The sequence below is a fragment of the Eleutherodactylus coqui genome, chromosome 7 (assembly GCF_035609145.1).
Source record: "Eleutherodactylus coqui strain aEleCoq1 chromosome 7, aEleCoq1.hap1, whole genome shotgun sequence".
NCBI lineage: Eukaryota > Metazoa > Chordata > Amphibia > Anura > Eleutherodactylidae > Eleutherodactylus > Eleutherodactylus coqui.
The window spans coordinates 78,514,895-78,538,068 of record NC_089843.1 but is presented as its reverse complement, the minus strand read 5'-3'; the positions used below and the strand labels follow the sequence as shown (position 1 = coordinate 78,538,068).

General features: G+C 42.8%; 1 protein-coding gene across 7 annotated transcripts in view; it reads right to left on the bottom strand.

Annotated features, from left to right (window-relative positions):
* FAM184B (family with sequence similarity 184 member B) overlaps positions 1 to 23,174 on the bottom strand; it is a 95,123-nt gene that overhangs the window by 31,180 nt on the left and 40,769 nt on the right. For 5 of the 7 annotated variants that reach the window (XM_066573245.1, XM_066573241.1, XM_066573244.1 and 2 more), the window contains exons 2-4: positions 8,289 to 9,053; positions 1,456 to 1,594; positions 1,221 to 1,369 (exon numbers count right to left, since the gene is read on the bottom strand). In XM_066573245.1, the coding sequence (XP_066429342.1) occupies positions 1,221 to 1,369; positions 1,456 to 1,594; positions 8,289 to 9,053 (1,053 nt within the window). The remainder of the gene's footprint in view (positions 1 to 1,220; positions 1,370 to 1,455; positions 1,595 to 8,288; positions 9,054 to 23,174) is intronic. The other 2 variants (XM_066573243.1, XM_066573246.1) reach the window with 1 other exon arrangement.

The window sequence follows — 23,174 nt, the reverse complement described above, 5'->3', positions numbered from 1 at the left end:
TATCTCATATCTATCTATCTATCTATCTATCTATCTATCTATCTAATATCTATCTCATATCTAATATCTATCTATCTATTCTTTCTTTTATGGCGGGGGGTACAAGTGTTGTGAACAGCCCAGGGCCTATGGTATACTTAATCCTCCACTGTATATAGTAGTGTATGTTCACAGGGTAGAATTGTGTTGCAGAATTTGTGTTGAATCCATGCCGACTCTGCGTCACAGCCATGACACATCTACATCCCATTGCTTTCAATGGGCATAGACTACTGCAAGGATATTTCCATGTACACATTTCAAATCCAGGTGTGGGAAAAAAGTGATATGTCGAGAATTCTGCATGGAATCTGTAGCGGGAATTCTGTATGTGCATTTGCCTGTGAAAAGGGTTGAATCCATGCCATACATTTGCATAGTTACAGCAGATTTCTGAAGTGGCGTTTAGTGGTGGAATCCACGTGAAAAATCAGATTCTGCTGAGTGGACATACCCTTAGGGTGCGTTCACACATGGCTGATTTGCTGCAGATTTTGTCATGGATTTTGGTGCGGGTCTGCAGCAGGTTTTACCATTTTAATTGAATTCAAATTGAGGGGGTGAAATCTGCAGCGAATCAGCGATGTGCGAATGCACCACTAGTGTAGCAACCAGGAAACAAATAGTGATTGTGAAGCAATTTTAAAGGGGTTTTCCTAGCATTGCTGTCTGTCAGTGCCAGGATACATCAGGGTTAGAACAGAAGCTGCTGCTCTAACCCCCTGTGTAGTGGCCGGCGATTGTAATTGCAGTCAAAGCAGTCATTGCAATCAATGGGAGCTGCACTTGTAATTGCAGGCTGGGGTCCTATTGATTTCAATGATAGCTGCTCTTGCAATTACAAGCTCCAGACACTATATAGGGATCGGAGCAACAGCTTGCGCTCTAAACCCAGTGTATCCCGGCACTGACAGTGGAAAACCCCTTTAAATCATCAATAAAAACCTCTTTAAAGAACTTCAATTTTTACTTTTATCCTACAGTACATAGCAAAAGACATCTTCACTGATTCTCAAAGATGCCACAGAATCCTATTCATTGCAAATCTCAAAGCAATAGATTATATTCCACCCCGTCTGATAAATACAGATGCCTCAGCATTATCTTCTTCATGATCTAACAAAAAGTTCTTGGATTTCCATTTGTTTCTCGTCTGCGCTGCTCATCTGCCAGTACAATACCTGCTTAGAATTCACAAGGTCCCCGCTGTCTCGCTTGCTCGCAGTTGATTTCCGTGCCGGTTTCTGCTGCTGTTGATCTATTTGACTTTTTAATTCAGCGAGTTCGGTGAGAGCGGCTTTATGGGCACTTGAGATGCTCCTCACCTGTTCTGTCAGAACAAAGCAATGCATTATTGTTTTATCACATTGCAGACAGCGCAAGATACCGGGGGCTGCACGAAGGGTTAACACGTACTACCTGTCTGCTTCTGGATCTCATTCTCTTGCTGCAATAACCTCTGTTTTGCCACCGAAAGCTCCTCAGTTGCATTTCTCTGAATACTTCTGGACTCAACCAGCTCCTCTTCCTTCTGTCTCAGCTGCGTCTCCAAATCCTTGCAAAGAAATGAAGGTCTTACTCTGTTACAAGCACATTTTTAAGATTAGAGTATAATTGGACGCATTGCGGAATGGCCGCACTTTAACATTTAGAAAGCATTTCCACCTCCGGCACTCCGTGTGCTTGGAATTCAGCGGTTACAGCTTTTCCATTCTTGATATAGATCGCTATTACTGTTGTCATCCTGACTACCAAGAGCAGAGTATGGCAGTTCTTGATATACAGTACTATGGGAATTGTATACCCACAGGAAGGTAAGGGTAGAGTCCCCTGTTTCAAGCACTGAGTCATAACTGACTCCTCAGGTGACACTTTCTTGGCAGACTGTTTTTGCGGGGTGGTTTGCTATTGCCTCCCCAAGTCATTTTTTTTATCCCCAGCAAGCTGGGTACTCATTTTACCGACCTCGGATGCTGAGTCAATCTTGAGTCGGCTACCTGAACCACATGGGGATTGAACCCGCATTTCTGCTGCCTTAACATTCTGCACCACACAAGGATCTTAACCCTTTCCAATCCACTGTCTGACGTCTGAAGACATTCTGATTTGAAGGCTGTACAGCTTCGATGTCGGAAGACGTCTGGCAGGATATTCCTACTGTATATTACTGGCTCCTCTGTTGTCGGGGGCCTCTCCAGCATGTCCCATACTGCAGTGCTGGCTCTAGTCAGCAGATGGCGCCATTGTATAATGGCAGAAAGAATAAGCCCCCTAGGAAATCCTGAATCCAAAATTGGATTGCAAAGGGTTAATACTAATACTAATAAGATTTGCCCCTCAGGTGTATGGAAAAGTTGAGTTATTTTAAACTCAACTAAAATCATTGACGAAAAGCAAACAATGGTATCATTTACAAGCAGCAATTATCGCTCTAATGACATCATTTGAGCGAATTTTGAGCGATAATCGTTGCGTGTAAATGGGGCTTAAAGGGGTTGTCTCATGAAAGCATGTGGGGTTATGCACTTCTGTATGGCCATATTAATGCACTTTGTAATATACATCGTGCATTAATTATGAGCCATACAGAAGTTATTCACTTACCTGTTCCGTTGCTGGCGTCCTCGTCTCCATGGATCCGTCTAAAATCGCCTCTTCTGGCGATCTTAGACGCGCTTGCGCTGTGCGGTCTTCTGCCTTCTGAATGGGGCCGCTCGTGCCGGAGAGCTGCTCCTTGTAGCTGCGTCCCGTCACGTGTGCCGATTCCAGCCAATCAGGAGGCTGGAATCGGCAATGGACCTCACAGTGAAGATCCCGGCGGCCATCTTAGTAAGGTAAGTAAGAAGAAGGAAGAAGTCGCCGCAGCGCGGGGATTCGGGTAAGTACTATCCGTTTTGTTTTTTTTAACACATGCATCGGGTTTGAACCTTTGAATTCATTAATATGTAGATTCCCCTTTTAGCAGCAATCAGCTTAATGGAACATTTCCTGTATCTGTAAATAAGATTCACACAACCTTAAAGGGGTTGTCCCGCGGCAGCAAGTGGGTCTATACACTTCTGTATGGCCATATTAATGCACTTTGTAATGTACATTGTGCATTAATTATGAGCCATACAGAAGTTATAAGAAGTTTTTCACTTACCTGCTCCATTGCTAGCGTCCTCGTTTCCATGGAGCCGACTAATTTTCGCCGTCTAATGGCCAAATTAGCCGCGCTTGCGCAGTCCGGGTCTTCTTCTTTTCTCAATGGGGCTCCGTGTAGCTCCGTGTAGCTCCGCCCCGTCACGTGCCGATTCCAGCCAATCAGGAGGCTGGAATCGGCAATGGACCGCACAGAAGCCCTGCGGTCCACCGAGGGAGAGGATCCCGGCGGCCATCTTCAGCAGGTAAGTAAGAAGTCACCGGAGCGCGGGGATTCAGGTAAGCACTCTCCGGTGTTCTTTTTTAACCCCTGCATCTGGGACAACCCCTTTAACCCTTTGCAATCCAATTTTAGATTCACAGTTGCCTAGGGTGTTTTCTCTTTCTGCCATTATACAATGGCGCCATCTGCTGGCTAGAGCCAGTACTGCGGTATGGGACATGCTGAAGAGGCCACCGACAACATAGCGGCCAGTAATATACAGTAAGAATACCCTGCCGGACGTATTCCGACATCGGAGCTGTACAGACTTCAATCAGAATGTCTTCAGACGTCAGACAGTTGATTGGAAAGGGTTAAACAGATGGGTGTATGTGCGACTATGCTTGCCGCTAAAAAGTATGATTGAGCATGAAATGTTATTTTTTCGTACTGCGGATGCGTGCGGAAGCAGCGGTTGGTGCGTCGGTGCACATGCATCACGTATTACACTGGCTGACAGGAAGTAGCTACTAGTATTTAATGACTGGTTTAGTTATTTTCTTACTTTTTATGTAAGGTATTTTCCAAACACATTTGTTCTTGCTCCTGTATAAAAAGCCCCACACATGCAGTTTATTGTGACCCCTGCCGTATTGTAGTCACACAGAAGAGGAGAGCCTTTCGCCAGGCACGTACAGCTATTCCATTCATTCTTTATAGTCACCGCTCCCTTGCACATAGCCACTCAGCGAGTATAAATCATTGTGGGAGCCAAAGCTCACACAATGTTCCCGTATTTGTGCTAAATGTGACGTTTTTGTCTTATGGGCACAAAGAAAAGTCTAAGCACAGTGCACTATTTACTAGGTGCTAACTCAAGATGAAACACACCAGTTCTATTAAAATAGAGGCGGTAAAAAGGGGGTAAAAATCTAGGACCCCGCTGCGACCTGTTGTAGATTCTTAATTTAGATAAATAGTAAAGTTAAAATGGGTAAAATTGGCTTCTACCTCATTTAGTTGTTTTTTTTGCCTTCCTCTGGATCAACAGTGGGGGGTAATAGGCTGAACCGGATAGATATGTGTCTTTTTTCGGCCTTATATAATACTATGATATAGCAACCAACAATGCTTTATTGTTAAAAACCAACCAGTGTGACGTGTTTAGAAGTGTACAGACCTTTTCATCAGACAGCTGGATTAACATGAGGCAATATGTTTGGCATCTTGCTCCCAGACAAGAGGAGAGAGTGTAGACCAACTGGTCAACTAAAGTCTCCTGATGGCTAGGAACATGAGATCAAGTCCAATCCCATGCCCCCAGCCATCAGGAGACTTTAGTTTGTCAAGTGTCTGATGAAGAGGTTTGTGCACCTCAAAACACGCTACAATCACAGTTTTTTTTAAATACCATTGACTTTATTATTTATCTAAATTAGGAACCTACAACAGGTCGCACCAGAGTTCTAGATATTTATCTCTTCTTCAGCACCCTACGGTTGGGAAGATTTTCTTAATGTATGTGCTGCACATAAACCCTTGAACGTTGGTAACAGAGACCAAATCTTTGGAGGTTTTGTTTTGGTCAGGCTAACTCCACGCTGGCAGCCACGGCAGGAGGATCGCAGAGTTTCTCCCATTGCTTTCAATGGGAGACCTCTCGATGCTGCCGCCGGTTGCATTGAAAACAAAGGGCGCTGTGATGCAAGAGCACACACAAGATAGAAGATTCAGCTTTTTGTTTCCTGCATTGCAGTGTCATGCATGAAAATATCGCTCATGTGTATGACGCCGAATGATTTTCCGGCCAGGGTGAATGCAGCCTCAGATTTCTAATGGATTTTTTTGTAGTCTTTGGGTGGCGAGCAGAGATGAGCGAGTATACTCGCTAAGGCACATTACTCGAGCAAGTAGTGCCTTAGCCGAGTATCTCCCTGCTCGTCTCTAAAGATTCAGGGGTGGCGCGGGTGACAGGTGAGTTGCGGCGGGGAGCTGGGGGGAGAGAGGGAGAGAGAGACCTCCCCTCCGTTCCTCCCCGCTCTCCCCCGCCGGCCCCCGAATCTTTAGAGACGAGTGGGGAGATACTTGGCTAAGGCACTACTCGCTCGAGTAATGTGCCTTAGCGAGTATACTCGCTCATCTCTAGTGCCGAGATGTTTACAGTAAAAAATGATTCCTTTTTCAATCCGGTTGGATGGTTCTTCCAAGTGTGAAGGCTTTTCCCCAATGTTTTGCTCCCATATACCTCAGTGGGAGACACAACCACATAATAATGCACAATGTTATTTTAAAGCAGGTTGGTTGTGGAATACCATAAATGATTATGTTTTATTACAGAGAACTCTATAGTACCTTCCAGGGTATTTATTTCAAGGCCCCTTGCCTTCCATATGAACACTGGATGCAATGCTCACCTCATCCACAGGAATGATTTCCACTCCTGTACACATGGTAGCACATGTGCAAATACAGACAGCAAAGGAACCTTTACTTCCGTGGTTAAATCACGTGACCACCTCCATCTTTAAATGAAACCAAAAGAGATCCCGGGGAAGCCAGGGCATAATCAGTACAAATATGCCAATTGGCAACAAATTCCATATTAGATGTCTCCAACTTATAATATATATACACATTAGTATATACTGTATATACTTTATCAGCTTCACTTAAAACACCCATAGGGCACCTTTAGACCCTCCATAGTCTATAATCAAACCAGTGACAACCTGTCAGGAATTCTGTGACACAACTTCATATGGGTTCTTCCACAGATGACTTCAATGTAATCATGGGAGCAAAGAGGAACCTACAGGCTTCTGCTGTAGCCTGAAGACCCCTATTTACTAATCAAATAACTGCTGGAGACTGACTGTACATTAAAAATCAAACTCCCCCCCCCCCCCCCCCATCCCAACATGTTTCACCAGGACCTGGCGCATGAAGAGTGATTGGGCTATAAAAAACCCTCCACCTGCATCTTCATTTCCACAGACAGGAATTGTGTCCCATCCAATTTCTATAGGGGCAGCAGGGGTTCTTGAAATAAAGACCATGGTAAGCACTGAGGTCCTTTAGGCCTCATGTCCATTAGCTAAATGGAATTGCTGAATCCACAGCGGATTTTGCCCATAGGGAATCATTGGTCATCCGCGGTCCATTAAATTGATTTCTGCACACGCATTTTAAAAGAATAGCATTTTTCACGTGCGGGAGAAAAAACGCGGTATGATCCATTCTGCCGCGGATTCTGCGCGGATCAGCAACATTGCTATCACATTGATAGCAATGTGTGCGGATATCTGCATGCAAAAAAAAAAACCATTTAAAGCAAATCCGCGCGGAAATCCGCGGCCGATTCTGCGCGGATTGTATTTTTCGAGTGGACATGAGGCCTTAGAGTTCCCTGTAGAAAAAAATAATAGTTTATGGCATAGCGTAATTTTTTTCCAAAAAGTAGCCAACCCCTTTAATGTTTAAAGATACCCACACTCTTAATAGCAGTTGACTGAATGCTGGTTCAGCCAAAAGCTATTACTCTGGGCTCTCCAATACACATTAATGCTCCATTCGGCCGAGCGTTCATGTGTATCAATGGGGAGAGTGGGGAAGGCTGCAGCCAGACAGGCAATATATCTCCAATGTATCTCCTTCTTACCCCAACATTGGCCTATTGAGGAAAAGTTGGGAGGCCTCCATACTACATGCATGGGACAGTCATCCAGTCCCATCCAAATCAGCAGGTTTGGATGACTTTTCACTAATGTATATGAGGGTCATACTTCTTAGAGACGATGTTATATAGCTCCATATTGTATAGTCTCTATGGCCTGTCATTTCTCCTGTCTATTTTGTAAAAACATTGTCTTTCCTGAGAATCCTGCATTGTGTTGTCCCTGTTATTTCTCCTAGAAATGTATGAATAATTTGACAATTGGGCATTACCATTCCCCTTGCTAATAGGGTGTGTACCAATGCATCACTGTGGGCGGGTTACTGTGCTAATGAGTCGTGGCTCAACAACACTATTTGTATAGCACGGCCACCATTCAAACTGAATGGCAGCGTCTGTGCCAAATAGCATAGCTGCGCCTGTTGATCTGCAGTAAAATGTAGTGAGTCATCTTTCAAGGATGGCGCTGCTACAATTGTATTTACAAAGCCGGACACTATCAGCACTGATTGGACAGTGTAGGGATGCTATTACACAAGAGCCGTTAATGCTCATGTAATAACACTAATTGCTGGGCTGCACTTGTGACTGCAGGTTCAGTCCAGCAATTGTTTGGAATCCACCAGCACTAGCAGTTTGTCTAATAGCAACCTAAGGGCTCCTTCACACGAGCGTCATTTTGACATAGAGTAGGGACGTAAAAAAAATAGTGTCTATTCACTGTGCCTTGCATGTGCAAATTTTGCACGTATGCGCAAATTTTGAGTATAGGCGCAAAAACAGTCAGGCAAGCGCAACACATTTGCACAATGAACGATGCGCTTTTGCGCATAAGACTATACTTTTTGTGCTCGCAGGGCCAGTTCACATGGGTGTGGGACACACCCTCAGATGTGTTCTTTTTCCTGCTGAATTGCGCAACGCATTGCACAATTGCGAGTGCATTGAGTACACATTTGCTCACCTCCCATACACTTCTATGAGGACCTTTGGTGTGCAAATGCACACAAAAATAGAACATGTACCTATTTTTAAAAAAAAAAGAGTCATGAGAAAGAACCTATTGGAATCAGTGGGTTCTATTCTCTGCATATTGTGCATGCAAATACAGTCGTCTAAAAACGCCCTAAGAGTGTGTAGGGATAGATGCCCTGAGGATGACCTGACAGTGACACTCTAGTCAGTAGGGAGGAACGGCTGGCCAATGTCAGTAATTACTCCCCTATGTACCTGTACCATGTCTTTCATCTTATGAGAATGTTGCTTGACTTCAAGTATTTCGAGCTCCTTGGCCTCCATATCGTCCTTCAGCTGTTGGAGTTCCTGTAGTGCGGCGGCTTCCTTCGCCTGGCTGCCCTTCCTCTGTTCCTGCTCCTTCTGCTGGAGCTGTTTGATCATTTCCGTAACGGACTGCTGCAGAGCTTTTCTTAAGTTTTCCTTCTCTTTGACATAGCTGCTGTGGAGTTTGGTTGTCTTGAACGTATAGTCCTCGGTTAATTTGCGGTTCTGTGTTTTTAGATTCTCTATTTCTTTGCTTAGCACCTGGATTTCCTTTTTAAGTTTCTCGTTTAGCTTTTCTGCTGACTTCTCTTGGTCATTGGAGGCGCGTTCTTTTCTTAGAGCATCGGCATCCTCTGTGAGTTGTTGCAGACGGTTTTCATAATCAGTCTTCATAGAGAGCATTTCCTTGGACAAGGCAGCCATCCTTTCAGCTTGCTCACGCTGAGTCTTCAGTTCCCTCTCTTCTGACTGTTTTTTATACGTTGCAAGATCTGCTAAGCTTTGTTCTTTTATTACATTATTTTTCTCCAGAGCCTCCTCAAGGTTCTGTATCTGCAGTCTTAGGTTCTTCTCCTCCTCTACCATGTTCTCATACTGGAGAACTTTTTCTTTTGTTTCATTTGAAATGAGGTCAATTTCATTCTGATGGGCTTCTTTCAACGAGAGAATATTCACTTCATATTCATCAATCTTAAGATTCAAAGAATAAATTACCTACAGGAAGAGAATACAGGTTAGAACTGTATCCGTTTAATAGGGACATGAATATGCCATGATTACCGTACATCATTGGCAGGTAGTATAATACAATGTAGCATCTAATCCCTTTATCCTGCTCTTATACTTATCAGGTCACTGTTCTTATGTTGTAGAGTGGCCGATGCACCCCTTCCATTCCAGCATCTGTACCCAATTATCATTGCTTCCCCTACAAGATCTATAGCTGTACTACTAAGCTGGCCCAACCAGAATGTCTGTATGCACTATATGATTATTCCGATTTTGGTTCTTCTCATACAATACCCTTTTTCATGATAAAAGAAATCCATTGACATTAAAGTCAGAGATAATGGCCTGTAGCCATGAACTTGAGTGTTTTCAGGAAATATCGATTTTGGGAATCCACAAAACGACCAGCATTGAAAATGTACCAATATCTTTAAATATATGAATTATACCTAAAAAGGGGATTAAAGTAATATTTATGGACAAAAACATCATCAATAAAATGAGACCATCATCAGGTTTCTAGGACAAATAGTTTTCATTTTATAGGTGAAGAACTTTGATTTTTTTTAACAAAAACTCTCTAAAATCATAACTTCAAGGTTGATAACACACGGGTTAACGTTACCCAATTGGCCAGAAACTTTCAGAAGTCATTTTCTTACCAAACGGAAAATTTTGGGAGGGTCACCCATAAAAAAATTGGAACATTGATTTTTTGTGACCACTTTTTTAAAATGGAAATTTGGAAAACACATAGAACATAGGACATATGTAATCAGATTATATGTGTTTTCCAAATTTCCATTAAAAAAAGTTGTCCCACAAATAAATATTATTGTTTTTCTATGTTGGATCACACAAAACATAGCAATTTCCAATTTCATTTAATTCCTTCTGGTACTATTACGGTCACTATATACTTAGAGTGAACCGACATATTATGACATAGTGTTAGCATGGGCACAGGAGCTTTGCCCACTCCATCACTTGTGAATGACAGTTGTATTATACAGCTGACACTCTACACTAACGGCTGCAATCAGCCAATTGCAGGCAGCGCTCAGCCATTGAATGACAGCTGAGCACTGCCTGTGATTGGTCAAAGTGCTTAGCCAATCACAGGCAGCGCTCATTCATTGATTAACCCCTTGAGTGGGACGCGCAGAAATTTTCCGGGACGAGCTCCACTGCCCATAGCGATATAGCCTGGAAAATTTCCGGGCTATGTTTCACTATGGGACCTGCAGAGCACAATGCCATAAGCTGTGGCATTGTGCTTTGCCTGCAAAATCCCACACAAAACAGTGCAGGACTATAAAAAGAGAAGCGGGAAGATATTACTGATCTGCCTGCAACTTCCCCCTTCTATTTTCAAACTCCTGCACTAGTTTGTTTACAAGTTGCCATGGAAACCATGGGCTTGTCAGAAGCCAGCCGATGTTCTCTGTGGCAGGGAGAGCTGGTGCTTGGCTATTAGAGGACAGCCAGGCACCAGCTCTTACACAGCAGAGAATGTAGAAAACCGCCAATTTCTGCTGTGTTAACGCATTACATGCCGCGGTCTATGCGACCACAGCATGTAAAGGGCTAACAGAGGTGGGGGATCTCCCTCTGTCACAGGATAGCTGGGAACCAGCTCTTACACAGCAGAGAATGGAGAAAACCTCCGATCTCTGCTGTGTTAACCCTTTACATGCTGCAGTCTATGCTACTGCAGCATGTAAAGGGCTGTCACCATCGGACCCACGGAATGTGATCAGAGGGGCCTGATGGGCCTCTGTGGAAGTTCCCTAAAGGGACAAAAAAGGTTTTTTTTAAGTTAAAAAAGTATTAAAAAAATAAAAATAAAAACACTGTTCTCCCTGTACTTTGTAACAAAATTACACATGTGGTATCCCTGCATCGTAATGACCCAGAGAAGGAAGTTAGTACATTATTTAACCCCTTAATGACGTGGTCCCTTTTGTTTCCCCCCTTTTCTTTTTTCCTCCCCCCGTTTAAAAAATGATAACTCCTTAATTTATCCATCGACGTCGCTGTATGAGGGCTTGTTTTTTGTGGGACAAGTTGAATTTTTCAATGGTGCTATTTAAAGTACCATATAATGTACTGAAAAACTTTTACAAAATTCTAAGTGAAGTAAAATAAAAAAAAAATGGCAGTCCACCATCCTTCAGTGCGTTTTGTTTCTACGGCACACAAACTGCAACAAAAATGACATGATAACCTTATTCTATGGGTCAGTATGATTACTGCGATACCAAACTTATATAGTTTTTTTTTGCTGTAGTACTTGTATTTTTTATCAAAGACATTTAATTTTTTTTAAATTATTTTCTGCTGCATCTTCTGCGTGCAATAACTTTTTTATTTTTTCGTCGACATAGTTGAGCAAGGGCTCATTTTTTGTGAGATGTCCTGTAGTTTCCATTAGTACTAATTTGGAATACATATGATATTTTGATCGCTTTTTAATGCATTTTTTCTGGGAGACAGGGTGACTGAAAAAGTGCATTTCTGGTGTTTTTTATCATTTTTTTGGACTAGGTTCACTGCGTGGGGTATATAATGCGCTACTTTGATAGATCAGACTTTTACGGACGCGGCAATACCAAATATTTATTTTTCTTTTATGATTTGATTTTTTTTATTATAGATACGGCAAAAGGAGGGTGATTTAAACTTTTAGTCCTTTTTTTTTTTTAAAACTGTGAAAAAGTCACAAAAAAGAAAAAAAACTATTACAATTTGGTATTGGCATTATCGTACCGGCCTGTAGAATTACTTTAATATATTATTTATACTGCTCAGAGAATGCAGTGAAAAATAAAAATAAAAAACATGCCAGAATTACAGATTTTGTTAACCTTGCCACTAGAAAAAGTGTAATAAAAAGCAATCAAAATTTTACATGTTCCAAAATTAGATAAATGAAGACTAGAGTTCATCCCGCAAAAATCAAGGCCTTCTAGAGCTCTGGCAATGGGAAACAACATTAATACGGCTCTTGGAATGGGGCTACACAAAAGTAAAACATTAAGAAAAAAAATATGTTTTAAATGTACAAAAATAGCAAAACATAAAAAACTGTATAAACTTAGTATCGCCGGAACCGTGCTGACTCAGAGAATAATGTTATCACATTATTTATTCCGCACGCTGAACACCGTTAAAATGAAATCCAAAAAACAAATGGCACAATTTATTTTTTTCCCTAATCTCCTTACAAAGTTGTTTACAAAAGTTATGCAATACGTTATATATACCTAAAAATGATGCCATCAAAAAGTACAACTTGTCCTGCAAAAAACAAGCCCTCGTATGGCTGTGTCAATGGAAAAATGAAAAAGTTATGGCTCTTGGAACGCAACTGCAAAATTAGTTGAAATCAAATGTTTGGCCCATTTAAAAATACCTGTCCTGGTGGGTCTGACAGGGTAGTAAGAAACCCGTCACTCAAGGGGTTAATCACTGCCTGTAATTGGCTGAGCGCTCAGCCAATCATTACAGGGGATTTTTAAATCCCCTCCGGCTGAAGGAGCTTCACAGCAGTGCCGGGGAGCCAGCTGGAAAACGTGCCTGCGGTGGAGAGGCGAGTATATGTATTTTTTTTCACCAGCTAGGGATGATTTTCAGGGAAGCCCTTCCCCGAAAATCAGCGCTGTGGGGGTTGCCTTCAACCCACTGCTTTCAATGGGGCCGCAGCAGCGCTGACCCCATTGAAAGCAATGGGATAGCATCCAGACTTCTGCCACAGCTGTCACAGCTGTGGCAGAGGACCCCTTCAACCCTGCCGTCCCTAACATTTAAAACCAATTTGTCAAACATTTTATGTTCACATGGCGAACATCAGGTCAATCTAGTCAAATAAATGTAGAGACCATAAAGGTTAGTTACATCATTATAAACTAAAGGTTATTCAGGCTGGTTGGAAGTAACTATGTAAAGGGTGAGCCCCTGAAGTCATCCATTTCGGGGTGTTGCTCTTTAATACTGTTTTGTACTTTCTCTTTAAATGGTGGTCATGTGAAGGAAGATGTGTAAATTATTTCTCAGGCTTGTTGTGAGTAGAGAGAGACTGAGGAATGAGAGAGAGGGATATGGTCCCATGCAGCTCCTAGGGGAACCTAGCACTGTGCAAGGGAATATTCTGTCTATGAGGCAGAGAGAGAGTTAGAGCCTATAGCATAAACAAGAACCTCTGCAGCTGAGAGTACCGGAAGCTTTGTGTACGGGACCAGCTTGAACTGGCCACCTCCACTGACTAAATCCTTAGCATGCTTCCTTCCAGTGCGGCTCCAAAAAGTGTTACCAATTAAGAATCGAAGCTGCATAAGTTGAACTGTTGCTACTCAGTGTCACTTTGTGCTTCTGGGACCTGTAGCTCTATGGGTTTCCAGAAGCACACTTCCACAGGTGTGGGATGATTGAGCTGGCTGGGTGTGTATTGCTCCAGTCAGTCAATCACCATCGGTCTTGTGCACAGAAATACCAGCATTTATACCTGGCCATTTATTCATTATCTATTTCCCTCTCAGAACCCTGGTGCTTGGAGTCATGCATGGTCTGCTTGGGTGTAAGCTGCATGCATGAGGTTCTGGGTGGGATCCCCTCGTCTTTTTGTTGGTATGAACAATAATGTGTTCAGTGTCTGTTTGTAGGTGTTCAGACTTCAAGAGTAGACTGTCCCGTTCAGTGTGTATGTTGTATTTCTCTTGTCTGGTGTTCTTACCAGTTACCATCTAGGGCAAGCTAGGCCCCTAGATTCCAGTGTGGGTCTGTTCCTATTAAGATGATTGCCCCGCTTGCAGACAGGACTCCCTTTTGACGTTTTAGTTGTCTTGTTAGTGTAGGGACTTACAATAAAACGAGGACCCTTGACGTGGGCTTGTAAGCTTACATATTCTGGCCAAAATACACCCAATACCTAATATGTACTAACTTATTAGATATTTCCATCTTTCTGGGTTTTGTGGTACATTGGTAAGTATTTTGGTGACTGTTGCCTGTTGTTGTTTCTATTTATGGTCTGGTTCCTATTATTGTTAGTGCCCCATGTGTATGCATGTCTCAACTCTCTTTTTCCTCTGCAGTTCTTATTTGGCTTGCGTCCGTGTAGGTTGCTGTATCACAGCCTGCACAGACGTAACACTCAGTTGAACGTTTGCAATAAAGTTTAGTTTTATTGAAGCATTAAAGATGTGGAGTCAGCATGAAGTGAATCTCTCTGCTGGTTACAGTGGCAATGAAGCTAGGGCACGAGGAGTACCTCAACCCTCACTGAATTTCATGTGAACCCAAAGTTTATGACCCCAGCATATTGCACTAAGGTAAGCCTCAGGTCCCTGCTGGCACTAATATCCCAGATAGGTCCTTCCCTACAAGCCAAGTGGACCTGTTTTCTACGCCCATCCCTAGACCTGAGCCCCTACGTACAATTATAAAGTATGTAGCTGTGTGAATATCTTTTATTACCCATTGGCTTAGAAAGTACATATCTTGTATCTAACATGCTAGAGTTGACCACACGTTACTGTAAATATCCACACTAAGTAAGGTTTCCCCATTCCCTTGGACTAACTATCTATTGCTGGCATTCTAACAAGAAGTACATCTCCAGTTACATCAAAATTCAAGTACGTCTCTTTTTAGTTACGTCTAGCCATGTATTTAGAACAAGCTATATCTATGGACTGTGAGTTTTTAAAATAAATGTCTGTGCCCAGACTACAACATCACAATACATATTTCTTAACATGTATAGGGTTTCTTTATAGTATATAGCAAAGCAGACACATATGTCGGGATAGATGCTGCAGACACAACTAGGGTCCTTTCAATCAAGACATACTGCATAGTTTTTTGTTTTTTTTTCTGTATTGCCACAATATAAGAATAAAAAGTGTTGCACATGTGTACATATCCTTTAACCCTCTTACCATGCAAATGGACAAGCTAATAGACCAGTCTTCATAATATTGAAATCTACGGTCTCATTATAGGGGTTTTCCAGAGGATAGGTCAGCAATAGTCTAAACCTGGAAAACCCCTGTAACCATGTCAAGGCATTTCCTGTGCCAGAGGGAAGATGAGGGGGTGAGCATCAGAAAACATGATATGTGTCTACAAAACTGATCTGTATTGCATATTCTTGTTTGTAGCTCACTGGACAGCTTTCTGTGCTATAGATACAATACTACAGATGTAGCAAATTTTAGCTTGTTTGTGATAGCATGGCACAGAAAGTTATCTTCACCCATTGAAAAGCTTTTGTCCTCTTATCTTAACACAATAAAACCCATTGTAAAGCAATTTAAAGTGTAAATAAACCACCCTGACATCAAGGCACATCGTGATATCACATCACGTTAAAAGTCAAGCTAAAGAAAAATACATTTGCAGCTACCCCAATGATGTGGAAAGTAATGTAATGTAATTCATAGCAAAATGTTAAATGATTCAATAACATGAAAATATGAATAGCAAATAAAAAAGGTAAAAGTTAAAAATGTAGAAATTTATTCCAAAATGAAACTAAGGCTTCCGTTGCACACAGTTTTTTTCTCTTTTGTAAACAAAATTCCATCAATTTCATACTTTTTTTTACAGTTTTTTGGGGGTAGCTTTTTTAACACACATGCCCTTTTTTTAAAATCTTATGAAGAAGTCTATTGGAAGACGTCTAAAATCATCATACCTAGAGCATGCTGTAATTACCAAACACCGTTTATCTAAAAAACACACCAAAAGTAAGGAAAAATGCCCCAAAAGAAAATCTATTGTTTGAAGTGTTCGATAACTCCCTGTTGATCGACAGCTAACATCTGGGTGCAGTGTTTTCCCTGGGAAAAAAATACCAGCAAAAAGCCCACAAAAAACTCCATTTTTTAAAAGACTGTGTGAAGTACTAAGAGCATGTCCTATAGGACATCAACAAATCTTGTTTAGGCATTAGTACATTAATATCAGGCAGAATATTTTATTCCAAACATGCAAAAATTATCACTCTGACCAACTAAAGTCCCTAAGGGTGCTTTCACATATGTGGAATAAGTCTACCAGGACGCAGTAAAATCTGCGTTCCTGCAGAAAATTCTGCACCAAGATCCAGATGGCCAACATGCAAATTTGATGCAGATTTTAAAATGGCTTAAATTTGCCAGCAATTCCACATTAAAACCTACATTTGGTCTTCTGGATTTTGGTGTGGATTTCTACAGCGGGAAATTCTGCAGCATCTTGGAGGAATAATATAACCTGTATGAAAAAGCCAGAAAAGGAGTTGTTCCATTTCTAGCTACTGGTGGTGATCCACTATCTTGGACCCCCTGCAATTGGCTGTTCCCTCAAGCTGGTGTCTTAGTGTACAGAGCTGTTTTGCTGCAGGAAGCAAAAAGTTCTGTATATTGTTCATTAGCCCAGGTTGGTACTGCAAGCTGAGTCCCATGGGACTCACCCTGCAATACCAACTCAGGCCACTGCGCAATGTATGGCACCATCTGCTTCCTGCAGCAAAACAGCTCCATACACTAAAACACTGGTTTGAGAGAATACGTTTTCGCTAAGGAGCTAGGCAGCTACAAAAGTATCCCTTAGGATAGATAATCATTCAATTACAGATCTGCAGGGATCCACTGCTTGACTCCTTAGCGAACAGGTGAGGACTGTAGTGAAGCTCTAGGACTGGTTCAGTAGGCTAAATGTGGGTGCTCCCAGCCAGGTACATGCCTACTGGTGGTAGTGTGTGGAATCATACAGAGACAAGAGGAGTGAGAAAGTATCTGGCATGTGGTAAAACCTTCCAAGTGAGAGCATTTACTCAAGAAGTGAGGATCAAGTCTTCTTTGTTGAATGCTAAAAGTAATAAGCCAGCATAACATTGATTTTTGAGCTTGAAAGCCTCTTCTTCAGTCATCTGGAATAAGGGGAGCTGTGCTACGTGGGTGGCTTAGCTGATGCTTATAAGGGCAAGGTGATGGTACAAGTTAAGACATGAGGAGACTGTGCATCAGCTGTGGTGGAGCAAGTCTGGAGTGCCCTGGTAAGGATCAGCTAAGCCACCCATGTAGCTGGCTTTATCCCAGCCTGACTGAAGAAGAGGCTTTCTGCCTCGAAACGCGTTTTATGATGGCTGATTACTTTTACCCTTCAATGAAAAAAACTTAATCTTCACTTCTTATCTAAATGTTCTCACTTGGAAGGTTGTACTCTGTGCCAGATATTGTTTCCTTATCCTGAGGATATGTAATTAATAGTTAGAAGTGGAAGAACCCCTTTAATGAAATGGGAAAAAAGGTAATGTCTGTATGAATATGGTTTATCGTTAGAGATAAGTGAGTATACTCGCTAAGGCACATTACTCGAGCGAGTAGTGCCTTAGCCGAGTATCTCCCCGCTCATCTCTAAAGATTCGGGGGCCGGCGCGGGTGACAGGTGAGTTGCGGCGGGGAGCGGGGGGAGAGAGGGAGAGAGAGATCTCCCCTCCGTTCCTCCTCGCTCTCCCCCACTGCTCCCTGCCCCCCGCCGGCCCCGAATCTTTAGAGACGAGCGGGGAGATACTCGGCTAAGGCACTACTCGCTCGAGTAATGTGCCTTAGCGAGTATACTCGCTCATCTCTATTTATCGTCATTAAGAAAGCCATCTTAAACAGCTGTTATACCCCTCTAAGTAAGCTAAAAACTGCCTTTTACAGAAATCAATTTTTTGCCAAATGGGTTTAAGAAATAATCTGCTGTAAAACAGTCTACTGAAAGTGCAACTTGTGCAGTACTGAAACTGTGTACAATATTTAATTAAAATTGGTGTAATTCCCATTCCACCCCCAGTACGATCTGCTGACCAGTACGTTCTGCTTTATAAATATACTGGAATACCTGGCACATGGCCTCTGTGTGTACATTCTCGGAATAAAGTTAGAACATGTATTTATTTCACAAGAGACAGCTCGTCTGCTCCGTTATTTGTAGTCTGTGTAAACATGAGAAACGTACCAGCTCCGTAACAGCCTGCACCATACATACAGAATATACAGTATATACTACCTGTAAGGCTCTATTCACATCTGTGCTGTACTTTCAATCTTTTGGTCCAAAAATGCAACAAAAATCATGAACATAGCCAAAGCGGCTACAAATTTTCATGTAGTCTAGGAAATGAGTCATGCTTAGAAAGCTTATGCGAAGGGGATAGATCATGTATGTAAAATTCGCTTTGCAGCTGTATGCACAGTTTAGGTATGGGTACAGGTACAAAGGAGGACAAACTGAACTTTTACACCCAGGCCCCTGAGCCTTGAGTTACACCCCTGTTCAGCACCCTAGCAACTAGCAATGGGACATTACTGGATGCTACGGAGATCAGGCTTGTATTTTTCCCTCTAGCTGTGGAGTGTATTGCTGGAGGCTGCGGATCGTATATATTTTAGGTTCCATAAAAATATAGTGTCTGACATGCAGAATTCTTCACAGCAGGCAGTGTAGAGCACTTGCCATGGACATGTCACAACTGAATAACTAGTTTTTGTTTGCACTATACTTTCTCGGTAAGTTATGTAGTGAGTTGTATGTTTTGGCTGCCTGAATGCTGGGAACAGCTGCTCTCCTAATACACCACGGAGCTCTAAAATAGAACTTGGCTCAGGATCTTCAGCCTTGCAAGTTTAGACATCGAGGAAGGAACTCTTCATATATAGGGGAAGTTGCACCGTGAAATGTACTCAGCTGCACTTTGGATTGTGATTGCTGACGTTTTTGCACAAGTAAAAACAGGAAGTACAGCCATATTAATTGTCACCATATTAATTGTCACCATATTAATTGTCACTACTCGCACTGATTTGGCGTTAATTCTGGAGGCGGCACTTGGACAATTACATTGCATATGTGTGACGTTTTTAACGCAGGTTTCAAGGAGTTAAAAGTAAAAAAAAAAATAAAGAAACTAGGAAGCCGGTGGATTACAGCGTGCGTGAGATATGCTGTCATGCACTGGAATACGTGATCACAAACGCGGAGATACGCATCTCCACACACTGGTAAAACAGTACGTTTTACCATAGGTCGCATGAGCCCGGCCTTAGGTACTTTACTCCAAGTGGAATATTTCTGTAATATGCACCACAAAACGTGGAAAATTCCACGCCAAATATACACGCCTCCTGGTGGATTTCGATACAAAATTGAATGTGGATTAATTCTGCCGGCAATTCCACATCAAAATCTGCAGGTAGATGTTCCGGTTTTGGAGCAGAATTTCGCAGCAGCTGAATGAGAGCGCTCTTACACAAGCATATGCGCAGAAATACTCGCAATAGTGCGACCTTCACAGTGCAAAAAGTTATTATTGTAATTTTTGTGCTGCTGGGAATTGTTTATATCAGGGCGGGACACACCTGTGTCATGTGCAGCCTAATTAGTCCCTGGTGTTATTGATTTCCCCACAAAGTTTTGTGCGGATCAGGCACACCTCATAGACTTTTAGGGCTCAGTCTCATGATCTTTTTTTTTTTTTTTAATTTTTATTTTTTTAGCACGTGTATAGGCGCGTGAACAAAAAAAACTGCACTTTGTGCGTGAAAAAAAAATCACGTGACCACGTCCACTGACACCCAGGCGTTCTATCTTTTTCAGATTCGAATTTTAAGCGTATGTAAAAATCGCACATATGATAGCTTCCACTGGAAAGGATTGGTTCTATATAGATGTGATTTAAAATCGCACCTATACATGCGTGAAAAAAATCACTCATGTTACGCATTCAAAAGAGCATGTCACATTTTTTTTTTTGCACGCGCGAAATGCATGCATAAAAGCAAAAGTGAGAATGAATGAACCCATAGAAAACCATGAGTTATATTCTCTGCACATTGCACGTGCATATTTTGCATGGGAGATTTTGGGGGTGCGCAAATGCGTACCGAGTCCCAGCTACATTGCACAATGAACTGCGCAATTTCCTGCAGAATATTTAGGCTGCACAGCCTTTTAAATCACGGTGATCGGTTCCGACAGTGCAGAAAGTACAGTAAACAGCGCAGATATGTGCGCAATAGTGTTGACTTCATAGCGCAAAAACTCATTCTATCGTGAGCGTTTCTGCGCATACGCTTGTGTGAGACCACCCTAAGCCATGTTTTGTGGTGCGTATTGTGGAAATATCATACTGGTGTGAAACCACCCTAGCATAGGCGTGATAGGTAGGACAACATATACGGGTATGCGCTCTGGCCCTTTAGGAAGGCGGGCAGGAGTGCACAGCATCCTTCGGGCAGAGACCTGGGATCTTGTTGAGAAGTGACCGCGACATCTGCCGTGTACATGAGGAGTGCGAGTGGGGGACCGAGAGGAGCAGCAACGACACGCCGTGACAGATTCTTGAGTTATTGTTCTTCCTTGTAATAACAGCCCTCAGTAACCCCGGTGATATATAACTTTTATGGTTACTACCTTCCATGCTTGATATTTCAGAGAGGTCACCTTTCTATTATCACTAGATAACACAGACTCCCTTGTGATCTCCCCTCTTCTATTATTTGTCACACAGGATGAAGCATGAACTGACATTTCCGAGTTTCTGCAAGATCAATTTGAATTTTGTCCGAAATCCAAGGTTGGATTCTGTCCCTGCCAATTGCTTTATTGCTGGTTAGCAGCCATATTATTTCACCATACGTGTGACAATTCTGCCAACCTGCGGGAACATTTACACGCACTGCTGCCAAATGTTTTCTAGGATGCAGCAAGTCTAAGTGTTGTTATGGCTTACATGAGATAATTATACAGGGTGGGCCATAAGAATGTGGTGCCAGGCTACTTTTCCATGGCCCACCCTGTTTATGTGTTAGATACAGTAGTAGAATGTGGAGGTCCTAACTTGCTGAAGAAAACCCAAAGAGTTTGCTGCTTTATAGTAAATTGCAAATATAAACAAAATGAAGCGTTGCACTAATATTTTCTGCAAATTAGCTGCAAGGTGGAGCTTTCTGGTGACATAGGAACTAATTTACCACAGTGTCTAAGGCCATGCTCACATGATGGGATCGGATTCCGCATGCGAGGGGCCCGCAGTGGGGGCTGTCAGCCCGGCCGGTTACCCTGTGTAGGGAAGGAACTGTATTGCGTATGACAGGCGGGCATGTGCAATACAGGATTTTTTTGTTGGTTAGTACTTCCCGTGCCATCACTTAGGGATAATGAAAACAAAGATTTGGTACCATGTTAGCCAGTAGAGCAAAATATGATTGTTTCCAGCAAGAGAAACCACATAATCTTGTAGATATGATACCTTTTAATAGCTAACAAAAATACATGATGTTATAGCGAGCTTGCGAACCTTTCGGGCTCTTCGTCAGGCTAAAAAATGGAATAGATCTGAAGAGGCGTGAATATTTATACACACTTATAACATACATACTTATGACAAGGCACAGACAGGGATGTGATTGGTTCGCACTTGAAAGAAATTCTGCAACAGAAAACAAACTTTTTTGTCTAGGCACTGATAACGGAGTGAAAGTTTTATGGTCCCTGAATTACTGATGGGGGGGTCGTCGGGCCAGGAATGCTACAAGAGATAGACAAACATTTTTAACTAGACACTGATAAGGGATTGAAAGTTTATGGTCCCTGAATTACTGCTGAAGGGTGGTTTTCACCAGGCCAGCAGTCTTTTCTGTGCAATAAATGTTACCATGAGGGCAGTCAGGGACCCTGGGCGGCTGGGGCGCAGGGCGCCGCAGTATCCTGGGATGATGTTCCGTCCACGTTCGGACCGGCGTGCGGTGGTACCATACTCCGGTGTGCGTGCGCTGCTTCGGGCGCGCGGTTGGCCGTGTGTGCCTGCTGTGAGAGGCGCACGTGCTCTATCCTTGTGAGTTATAGTGGCTGGCTGGCTGGGAGCCCTGGTCAGTCGGCTTGATTGGTATCCGCCCCAAGGGCGGAGACTCCTGAATATAGTCTGGCAGCTGCTGATAGCAGTTGCCAGTTATTAGTTCTATCCTCTGTGTGTTTGACCTCAGTTCTTCTCCAGTGGAAGTTACCCAGTCCCAATCCAGCTCTGCCTACATTCTGTGGTGTTTTCCTATTGGTTATTCCATCTGCCTAGCCTGTCAGTACTAGTGAGTAGTCACCTGCATAGGTACAGCGGTTCCCGCCTGTCCTGCCTTTAGGCAGAGTAGGGTCAGAGTTGGCGGCCTGGACGTGTCGATCTTCAGGGCTATCTCCAGGAAGGGACATTGGGCGTGGGTGAGAGTCAGGGAGACCCGCACCGTGCGTACCTATGCACCCCACTAGTACTGTAACATAATAACTGGCCCAAAAAACATTTTCCTGTGTTTTTTTTTTCTTGAGTAGGATTCACTGTGTGAATGGAGTCCTACAATGTGATTACTAGTCAGATTCCTGACCTGGCCGGGATGGTTCAGGACTTGTCGGGGCGTCTCAGCCATCATGAGCAGCAGTTGGTTGTGGCCGCTGATCCAGTACCAGAACCTAAATGCCCATTACCTGAGGTGTTTTTGAAAGACCAGAAAAAATTCTTTGTCTTCCGGGAGGCTTGTAAGTTGTTTTTCCGCTTGCGGCCTGGTTCCTCTGGGTCTGAGTCCCAACGAGTGGGGATTGTTATGTTGTTGCTCAGAGAAGGGCCTCAGTCATGGGCCTATTCTTTACCATATGATTCCGCTTGTCTGCAGTCGGTAGATTCTTTTTTCCTTGAGCTCGGGAATATTTTTGATGAACCCGATCGTGCAGGTTATACAGTCAGTAAGTTGTTGGCTCTACACCAGGGACGGTGTAGAGTTGGCAGAAGAATATTGCTCTAGTTTCAGGCAGTATTCAGGTGAATCTGTATGGAATGACTGTGCTCTCAAAGATTTATTTTTGGTTGGCCTGTCTGACGCTGTAAAAGATCTATTGCTGTTCCATCCGTCACCATCCACCTTGAATCAGGCTATGGAATTGGCAGTCAGAGCGGATCGTAGACTCAGGTCTAGAAGGGATGCTAAGCTAGAGGCCCGTCAAGAACGTGGTGTCAAGTTTCTGGCGACTTCTACAGCCTGTACCCCAGTGCCCACTTCCGGAGATGATGGTATGAAAGTGGACCGATTGAGT